The sequence below is a fragment of the Toxoplasma gondii genome, chromosome VI, assembly GCF_000006565.2.
Source record: "Toxoplasma gondii ME49 chromosome VI, whole genome shotgun sequence".
Taxonomy (NCBI): Eukaryota; Apicomplexa; class Conoidasida; order Eucoccidiorida; family Sarcocystidae; genus Toxoplasma; species Toxoplasma gondii.
This window is the reverse complement of record NC_031473.1, coordinates 710,228-720,751: the sequence shown is the minus strand read 5'-3', so window position 1 is coordinate 720,751 and position 10,524 is coordinate 710,228. Positions and strand designations below refer to the sequence as shown.

The 10,524-nt window shown below is 50.0% G+C and overlaps 1 protein-coding gene across 1 annotated transcript; it reads left to right on the top strand.

The window, feature by feature from the left end:
* Positions 1 to 2,494: 2,494 nt before the first annotated feature.
* TGME49_239490 (dehydrogenase E1 component family protein) lies at positions 2,495 to 10,488 on the top strand (the record flags this gene model as incomplete). Its single annotated transcript, XM_002366547.2, has 9 exons — positions 2,495 to 3,236; positions 3,913 to 4,012; positions 4,422 to 4,581; positions 5,317 to 5,395; positions 5,656 to 5,743; positions 6,348 to 6,539; positions 7,145 to 7,236; positions 7,684 to 7,778; positions 8,149 to 10,488. The coding sequence occupies 9 exons, from the start codon at positions 2,495 to 2,497 to the stop codon at positions 8,314 to 8,316; spliced, it is 1,716 nt and encodes a 571-aa protein (XP_002366588.2). The 3' UTR covers positions 8,317 to 10,488.
* Positions 10,489 to 10,524: the final 36 nt, after the last annotated feature.

Sequence of the window (10,524 nt, the reverse complement as noted above, 5' to 3'; positions counted from 1 at the left end):
GTAAAGGCCCCCTCGCTTTTCAGAAAGACTTCCCCGGGTGTCTTCCGTCTCCCTGCATGCGCGCACAAACTGCAGTGTGCACCCGGCAACGGCTTCTGCAAGTGACAAAGGGCACGAAAGGCAAACGCTAACACATCCGCGAATCCGATCTCTTTCAAAGCGAACTTCTACACGGGAAACCACGGTGTGCAGTCGTTTGCATGCCTTTCTCAATGCGTCTGCAACACGCATGAACATGTTCGTGTGTGTCAAAACACGAGGAGGAGGCCGCAGGTTCCTGACAGGCGAAACAGGCTGCTTGTGCACGATTCAAGCGAAACACGAATTTTGGCTTTTGTCGCTCTTTTAAGGAAATTTCAAACAACGTTGGACAGAGACTGGGGCAGAGCAGCGAACGCCGGCTTACACTGAAGCCCCCGCCTCTTGTAGCAGCTCTCCCAATGTGGCCAGCACTACCCTTGACTACACCTCTCTCTGTACCTCCTGGAGTAGTAAAACAGGTAAATGTTAGCAAACGAACCGTAAAGATAATTGAACAAATATATAAGATATATTTAAATCAGTAGATGTATGTAACATGTATGAAAATATGTACTCATGGGTATGTATATGTATCTATATATAATATGGATATTAATGATGCGTGTATGCATGTATCTGTAAATAAGCCTGGAATAGAAGGCACGCTTCTCTACCAGAAAAGGTACAAAGAAAGAAGGTCTGAGTGCGAATGTGCAGGAAGACGGCGAAGGGAAAAAAATGAGCAAAGAGGGGAAAATAATTGAATCTTTCTGACCACGCCGAGACAGCCTCACTGCTTTGCCACCCTCTCTGCGAGGTTCACCTGGAGGCGCATTTGTTTCTTCATTTGCAACTTTCACTCCAGATGCTCTTTAAAAGACACTGGAGTACCTAGGTTACTGAATAGAAACCCAGTCATTTCAAGGGACTGACAGCCAAGTTATGTACGATTGCTCACGACCACGACCCCCTGTAGTGCTTAAGACAACAAAAGCTGGACTGAGGAGTCTCGACAAATCTACGAAAATCCCTGCCTTGGAGGGTTGACACTTTCAGAATGGATAACGTTCTTTGCCTCCAAGACACTCGCGACCTTTTGCAGGCTTGAAACGCCAAGCTAGGACAGAGACAACTGGATACTACCGCAGAGCTGCAATTCCACTTGCCACGAACAACACGACGGATTCAACTCAGCAACCACTTAGCGACCTGAGAAAACAGTTTAGTAGCCAGGGCGAGACACAGCCTGAAGTGGGGGTCTTCCCAACCCTCGTTGTTCGGCGAAACTGCGAAGACACCCGCGGAAATCGACAGGTCACAGTTCTGAATAAGTGGGCACTCTTTTCTCTCTGATGCCCGTTGCATGTAAGAAGCAACTTCAAGAGGCTAGTTGTTCTGTCTAGTCTGTACGAATGGTGACGGCAATGTAGGACTGAGATCCCCTGGAGAAACGCTTTCTCGGGGGGCTCTCCGGTTCCCTGACTCTCTAGAACAAGGTCCAAGCGAAGAGCACTCTGAGTTACTTCCTCTGGGGAGACGTTCTCATGAATCTGCTCATTCCACCGAGGCTTCTTTAGCTCCGCTCGCTCCTGCTGCATAGCTGTCACACGGTCCGACCGCGAACGCAAATAACAGCTCCGTTTATATCGGTACACTGGCGCACCTGGACACCTTTTTGTGTTGAGCTCCAGTTCTGCCAGCGGGGGTTCCCTTTCTTCGAATTTGCATTTCGACTATGTCCACCCGATGTGTGCGTCGGCCCGTGAGTCCTGAACACGATTTTTGTCACTTGCGAGTCGTCTCGGTGAGACAGTAACAGTTAAAAGAGGAATTATTCTTCGGGATGTTCAAAGAACGGGAACAGCTGCGGATAGAAAACCGTGTCTCCAGAGTGTGAGCATGTCGTTTCCCCTTTTCCTGGGCACATGACAATGTGCCAAGGTCTCAAGACAGCGCTGGAGGGAGGAACGGACTCAAGAGCTTCCTACGGTGAACTTCAGACGTTCCAGCGCGGTTTGGAGGTTGTCGCCTCAGGCTGACATCAATGGTTTGTGAGAAATGAGCGCAAGCGTACACTTTGGGGTTCCCCGTTACTCGTTCGCTCTCTGCGGTCGCGTAGTAATTCGTGAGCGACTTTGACTTTCCTCATGGTGAATGCGTTCTCTAGTCTAGAAACGCAACGAGAGCTGAGGGGTCAGGTGAAAGACAGCTCTTGGCTGTTGCGGAAGTTGTTGATACCCGCCTGAAAGGCGCGGAGCAGTGTGCGGCAACTGTCGTCGGTTTGTCTGAGGGGTCGGAACCGGAGACGTGCGGGTTTCGTGCTTGTCATCGACTGGGAAGAAATTCGGGGACGCATTCGCTTGGCATCTTCGAAGACTTTGCGTTTTTTGCTCGTCTATCGCCACACGCTGTTCCGAAGCACTCGTCCCAACCAAAGCAGGCGGGCACTCCGGGTGGGTCATCCCGCTGTCACATGCGGTTTTTCGCGCCTGCCTCGATAGAGGGCGGCTCCGCTTCTTCCGTCGTTTCTTCGTGTGTCCTCCCGCGCCGTCGCTCGACTTGGACCTTCCTTTTCTCGCGCTGTTCCTCGTCACCGAACAACACTTTTTTCGCCCTTGTTTCTGCTCTGAGTTGCGAAGGCTCCGTGGACCGGCCCTCTGAGCCGACTTCTTGTTTCGACTTTTCGCCGGCCTCACGCGTGTTCAATCGGCGGCGCCCGTCGGTCCTTGTCTCTCGCTTTCTGCTTCCCTGCAAACTCATACCGTTTTTTCTGGACACCTCGACCCCTGCGCAAAAGATGGCGCACACGGCCTCCTCGTTCTTCAGGCGGCTTCTGCAGCCCGCCGGCGCCTCGCGGCTTTTCTCTGCCCCTGTTGTTGGGCAGCACCCCGTTTCCCTTCTCAAATCCTCTTCCGTTTATGCCCAAAAATCAGCCAGCCGCCTCTTCAGCGCCGGCGTGCGAACGTTCTCCAGCGCCGCAGCAGGCCCCCGCGAGGAAGCGTACCACGCCGGGCTGATTCACACCCAGTTCACAACCGACATGAACATCAGCAACGAAACTCCCGTCATTCCCATCTTCCGCATCCTGGACTACGACGGACAAATCGCGGACGGCTGGCAGTGCCCCATGACCAATGACGAGGTTCTCGAGGCCTACCAGTTCATGGTCAAACTGAGCATCTGGGACAACATGTTCTACAGCGTCCAGAGACAAGGTGAGCGCCGCAGCGGGGAGAAACGCAGAACCTGACGCCGTGAGACAATCCGTCAACGAAGGACGGGGCTGACAACGACTGCCTGTGCCCTGAATACAGAAAATGCCGCGCCACTCCCGCTGCGCGACGCACCCGGTCCGGGCCGCTGGCTGGCCAACCGATTCCATGTGGTGCATGGAAAGCACCTGAATTCGGCAGGTGTATGTACAACCGAATCTGTGTGGTGCACATATACCTGAAATCTCCAGCTGTATGTACACCTGAATCTTTCCCGGCTCTACGTGCACCCGGATCCCAGGGGTATACAGGCACATCTGCGGCTTTTTCTCGGCTCGCGGACTGGGGATTTCTGCGTAGATGCATGCAGCCTCCCCCAGAGAGAGGAAGTTGTATTTGCTGTCTCGTCCACGTTCATGAGGTTCTTTGAAAACCTGTAGTCGAACTGGACTGTCCTTTGTCCTCGATATTCTAGAACTGTTGACGAAGCGACAGAAGAGCGGTTGATAGAGACTCGCCTCCGTCGATCCGCGGTTGTGGGGCTGCTGCAAGTACGACTTCAGCAGAAGCAGCGTTGATCATGTCTCCCCAGCATTCTCTCTCTTGATCTTCCTTCAGTTTGGTTTCGCTTTTGACGCGCTTGGCTCTGACAACGGACGTGGGCGTTTCTTGTTCTCAGGACGTATTTCCTTTTACATCCAGAATCAGGGTGAAGAAGCGCTGCAGACGGCTGTTGGACTTGCTCTTGACAAGAAAGATCATCTCTTCTGCCAGTACCGGTGGGCGGCAAGACGGCGGTGCAACTCACGCATGCGTGTATCCCCAAAAGAACTCCAAAAGAGCGTTCCCCGACACATCTCTCTGTCAATCTCTTTCTGTTTCCCCCGAGTACACGTGCTGTCTTGCCTCTTCTCTCGCCTCCTTGCCTCCTCGTCTCCTTGCACGCAAAACCACAACTACAAATACACGCACTTCTATATATCGCCGTCTATCCATGTTACAGGCAACAACTACAGAGACCTCTGAAGCTGTGTCGTGTTCCTCTTTTCTGACGGTTCGCCGCTTCTCAGTTCGCTCGTCGCACCAGGGATTTCGTGCTTCTCTGGGAAGCAGAGGTGAATGTCGGTTGTGTCCTTTTCGCGCTTGTTTATCGAAGTCCCGACTTGCGCTACATGCGTCTGCGTGCAGAGAACTTGGAGTCCTCATGCTTCACGGCTTCACTGCAGAAGACGCTCTGGAGCAACTCTTCGCGAGGAGAGGCGACGAAAGCAAGGGCCGACAAATGCCCATCTCGTACAGCAAACACTCCGTGAACCTCCACACGATCTGCACCCCTCTCACTACTCAGGTGAAGCAAACGATTTCGAGGATTTGACATGGACGTTTTCTACCATATTGGTTATGTGGTTCAGATGTGCTCTAGTCGTCTTAGTGGCAGAAAATGACTCCTCGGGTGCTAGGAGAGTCGGAATTCTTCAGCGGGGATGGAGGACACCACAGAGACGCGATTACCTTTGAGTCTGTAGAGGTCGTCCAATAACAACGGCGAAAAGCCCCCTACCTCAACAGTGCAGGCTTAGAAACTTTGCGACCCACACGGCGTTCATCAGTGCTGATTCAGGTGTCATCGCCACGCGCAGTCAAACCCTTCTGGATTACATCTTTCTTTTTTTTCTGTGTTCGTGGATTTCTGTGTCCCTGTCAACATCCTCCTCTCTCGCTGTCTACACTTATCCCAACGTCGCTCTCAGAGAGTGTCTCGCTGTCTTGTCAGTCCCGGTGTGGTTGTGTATCTTCTCGCACGCATGCAGACCAGTATCGCGCTGGAGATGCACGCAGAGCTTATCCGGCACCCACAGACTTCCTCCGTGGAGCTGACACCACGGCGAGACGGTTTGGGGAGTTTTGGCTCACTTTTTCGATCCCTTTGCTTTCCTTTCTTGTCGGCGGCGTCTAACTTAATGCTGACAAACCATCGGTGTTGCATAACACTCGTGCCAGCGGCTGGTCTTTCTAATTGAGTCTCGCGAGACGCTGAAAGAAAACTCAAGGAAGTTGAGCAGCATGCGATGCTTTTTTTCAGGTCCCGCACGCGGCGGGTGCCGGCTATGCCTTCAAGCTCGCAGGCGACGACCGCATTGCTGTTGCTTTCTTCGGAGAAGGTTCGTGTTGGTTTCTGTCCTTCGTGTCTCGAGTTCGTCGTTCTCTTGCCCTGTTGTTTTGCTCGTCTCGCTGTATCCATCTTGGCTTCTCCACACCTTGTTCTCTTCAAACCTTTCTGTTCTCTTCGCAGCTTTTAAAAAAATATCGTTTCCTAGCACTTTCTCTCTACACTTTGTTTCGCTTGTCAGCCTGGGTTCCTGCACTCTTGCCTCTGCGTTCTACACAGTTTCCCTTTATCTTCGCATTCTCTCTTTGACAGGTGCGGCAAGCGAGGGCGACTTCCACGCAGCAATGAACTTCGCCGCGACTCTCAAGAGCCAGACTTTATTTGTCTGCAGAAACAATGGGTACGAACAACTCAGTCTTCTTCTCGAGCTCGCAAGCTCCGCGCGACACATGTGCTTCTCGGTGGCCCAGAAATACACACGTACACAAAACACATGCCCAAGTATATATATATATATATATATGTATATGCATATGTATAAGTATACACATGCAAACAGATACATGAAAAATACTCACATGCCTACAAAGCAAATATGTATATCCATGTGGATGTTTGCCTATGATTTTGAACAACTCCGGCGTTTGTGCTGTCTTTGTTAGATTTCGCGTCAGAGCGACATTTCTACTTTGTCAGCTGTTCCCGACTTGCTGGCTGTTCCGTACACAGGGTGTATCTCGACATGGTACTGCATGCGGTGATGGTTAGCTCGCTGTGGTGCTGACGGGGGTCCCCGAGGGTGTCGCTATTCTGTTTAATTGTTCTCTTTGCGTACCTTTGATCGGCGTTACTTTCTTTCGGTGGCCCACCTGGTGCAGGTGTGGTTTTACATGCGTGGACATCACAGTCGATCCTCGAGCATCTCTCACGCTGCTTGGCAAGGTCCTTGTGTCGACTTCGCCGCGTGTTTCACTCAGTGGTTCTTTGTTTTGCGACTTTTTCAGCTACGCCATCAGCACACCTGTGAAGGACCAGTACGCAGGAGACGGCATTGCGATTCGAGGCATTTCCTACGGCATGCACACGATCAGAGTGGATGGCAACGATTTGTTCGCTTCTCTCCTAGCCACCAAGAAGGCGAGGGAAATCATCGTCTCTCAACGCCAGCCAGTCCTCATCGAATTCATGACTTACAGGTACCTTTAAGACGCACCAAGCGTCCGCGGGGCGAGTTTCAAAGACGCAAACAGATCCAGTGACTTCGAAACCTCACCTCTGTGGGTCTATATCTCTGTCTCTATACATGTAACAGTGCCTGTCTGTTAATCGTTCCACTGAACTGGATCAATCAGTGCGAATCTGTCGTTGTAGATCTCTCTATGTAGCTGTATATCTATCTATCTATCTATCTATCTATCTATCTATCTAAATCGCTGTCTATTTATATCTATATGTTTATATGTATCTGTCTCTCTGTCTATCTATCTATATCTATCCCTCTGTCTATCTGAATCTCTCTCTCTATATATATACATATATTTATGAATATGCACAGGTATATCTGCGCCGTGCGTGCTTATGTGCTTATGAGCACAGGTATTCGTGTATATATATATATATATATATATATATATATATATGCTTGTATATGTTTGTATATTATATATGAAAGTCTCTGGATAAGTGCAGATGTTTTCTGTGTGTTTGTGTATCGTGTGAATTTTTGTCTGAGCCGACTTGAGCGCAAGGGCGTTTGGATTTCGTTTGAGGTCATGCATGCAGCGTTTGTGTGTTTTTTCAGAGTCGGTCACCATAGTACCTCTGACGACAGCTTCCAATACAGGCCGAGTGGCGAACTGGAAGCTTGGGGTCAATCCGGCATTCACCCGATAGGTGAGTGTCGTTGTACAGTTTTTTTTTTCATTTCATGTTCCCTTTTCTCCTTTTTCTTCTTTGTTTCTGCTCTTTCCTTGCCTTCGCTGGATTTTTCATTTTCTCTTTTCCTTCCTTTCTAATTCCTTCTCTGCTTTTCTTCTTCTGTTGTTTGTTCGCCTCTTTTATGTCTGTTCTTTCTTATCTTCCTGCTTTCCTTCTTTCCATCTGTAGTCTCTGCTCGTTCCTTTATCTGTCCTGCTGTTTCTCTCTTTTTTGTTTCGCTTTGTTCTCTCCTCTCTCCTTGCTTGCTCCGTTGGCGTCTGTGGTCGCGCTGGGAGGAAGTCTCAGAAGAAGGGAGAAGCGTGGAATGAAATTGTGAGAAAACAGGAGAAATTGAGAAGAAGAAAACGCGGACAAGGGCGAGAACGAGAGAACGCGTACACTTATGACTTTATTTTTCTTCAGCACGCGTCCGTCGCTACCTGGACAACTTGAATCTCTGGAGTGACAAGCAAGACGAGGAACTTCGCAAAGACGCTCGTGCTACGATGCTGCGCATGGTTCGTCTCTAGAATCAGAAGTTCCACATGCATTTTCGTATTTGTGGGTGTATTTTTAGATTTTTGTGTATTTAAATTCGTGTCTTTTTCGAACGTATGCCTTCACCCTTCCACTCATACGTGCATTTCCCTTCAAATGCATGGACGTATATTTGTACACCCAAAAATGCATACGCACATCCCGACAGATATATAATTATCTATCTAAAAATATGTTTATGTATGTATATGAATGCCATCGTACGGATGCGGAGCTCCTTGTATTTCGCGTGCGGCTAGATGCGAAGGTAGGTGGCTGCGGTTTTTTGGCAAGCGATCGGGTCTGGTAAGGTTTTCCTGAGACTGTGGAGATATTCTTTCGCTTTTTCAGATGAAAGTTGTGGAGAAGGACAAGCGTTCCGCCGTCATCGGAGGCATTTTCGACGACGTGTACGACAAGGAGCCGTGGAACTTGAGAGAACAGCGAGAGAGCCTGAAAGCTTTTATGGAGAAGAACAAGCAGCACTACCCCCAACTGAAGGAATACGAGTCTCTGTAGAAAACAGAGACGAGGAGACAGAAGGCGCGAGAAGAGAAGGCGAAAGAGGAGATGTAATCAGAGAAGGACAGAAAAAAAGATAAACGGAGAGGCCAGAGGAGACGGGTGACGTGCAAGAGGAAACGAGAACTCGGAACCAGCCGCGCGCGACAGTTACCACATGGCGAGGTCGGATACGCGAATCGAGCACTGCGTTGGTGTGTCATGAAAACGCGAGTTTGCCCACAATGAAAGAGTGGACCGGTTTTTAAGACACGCGACAAAGAGAGACACACGGTCCTCCTGGGCGTCCAGGGAAGACGACGAGAGAGCAACCCAGTTCTCTCCACACGGTCTTTGCTCTCCGTGCACACTGCAATGTATATATATCCACCTAGTTTCTGCACGCAAGGCTTGTGAAAGTATACGGACATGTTGTGTCTTTCAAACTTATGTTGCGTAAATGTATCAACATAGATCTAGATATGTTTTTTAGGGGCTGCACGCGAACAACCTGCACTTGAGCGTGATTTCTTGCACTTGGGATATCTACGAGTCTGGTGGAAGCAAAACGGCGCGATTCGAGAAGAAATGCCTCTTCGTGTTGCACTTACTCTTTCTCGCGTTTTTCGGAATGAACAGCGTGGCAGGATATGGTTTCGTTCAAAAAGAAAAAGAGCGTCTGAGTCTCCGGAAAGAGACAACTAAGAAGTCTGTCTCGCCAGATGCAAATGCACCTGCAAATCTGTGCATCTTCGTAGAAGTATGTTATACAGCCTTAAACATGTGAGCAACAATAAAAACGCAACTCTACGCCAGGGCACATGTACACATCGCTACATGTAAATATATGTATAAATATGTATATATATATATGAATATATTTATATGTATATATATGTATGTGCATGTGAGTGTATCTGTGCGTGCGCGTATGTGTAGAGTGTCTGCACATCTTGGAGTTGTGGGAGACTGCAGCTGTGTGAGGGTTCGGGAACGGCGGCGTCTTTGTGAAACGCGTTCTCTTCGTTTCTGCTGTGTTTCGCTGAAGAGACGAGAGAGTGTTGTCCAACTGAGAGCTCGCGCGCTCCAGGGTCCGTTCGGCTTATATTCGGATGAGACAGGCGTTCCCAAAGAGAACACCTAGCCCCCTCGAGCGACGCAGGGAGAAACCGGCGAAGCGTGTGGAGAGAGCCTTTGCGTGTTCGAGTGCCGCAGGGTCGTTAACGCGTTTCTGTTAGAGAGGCCCCAGCTCTCCTGCGTTTGCGAATGGTGTCTTCTCAGTCTTGACAGACATTTGCTTGAACACTCATGCGAGGCGAAACTCACGCGTTCCTGTATCCAGAAAGAGATCTTCGCTGGAGGTGCGCGGCCGTACCCGGCGACGCTGAGTCACATCGGCGACAAACGAAGCGCACAAATACGGCACCATCTTCTCTTTCCTCTGTCTCTCCCGTTCTCTCACGAACTCTTCTTCTCTGTCTTCTCAGCTAGTCCGGAGGAGCGCTTGACGCAACTCCATGGCCCAGACACCAGCACAACACAAGGTCGCTCAGACAGAGCTCGTTGCAGAGAGGAGCTCCCGTGTGTCAACGTGGAGTTGTCGTCGTGACTCTGCTGGACTGGCCCACTGCTTCTCTCGGGGATCTAAACCAGTAGTCCACCTCGTAGTATATACTCCCGTGAAAAAGGGAGTTTCTATAAACTTAGGAATCTCATTTTATAATGTGTAACAGGGAGTGAACTGACCACGGCGCATGCAAACGCTCGGAGAGACGTGAGCCTCCACAGCACTCGTTCCTCGGAGAGATCTCCTGGTCGCGACTGTCGACCCTCTCGGTCTCGCTCGACAGATTGCTCTTTCTCCCTCTTTCTGCACATGTCCTTCTCCTTTCCTTCAGCGAACAAGGAAAGACAGAGGGAGAAACTCGAGAGGAAGGTCACTGGCAGGCAGGAAGGGAGCATGCAGAGCGAAAGAAAACGGAGAGAAGACAGAAAAAACGAGACGGACGAGAAAAGACGAAGGAAGAGACAGAGAACACGCAGAGACTCAGAAGGACACCAAAGGGGAGAGCGAGAAGAAGAGGAGAGAAACGCGACAAAGAGAAAAATGAGAGAAATAAACGACATGTGATAAAGCCATTTTTTCGGAGTGCGAAGAGTAGAAGTGTGCATGTCTCGTGGCAAAAAGCGTGTTGCCCGACTGCCCAGCTGTTTTCCCTCAGGAGA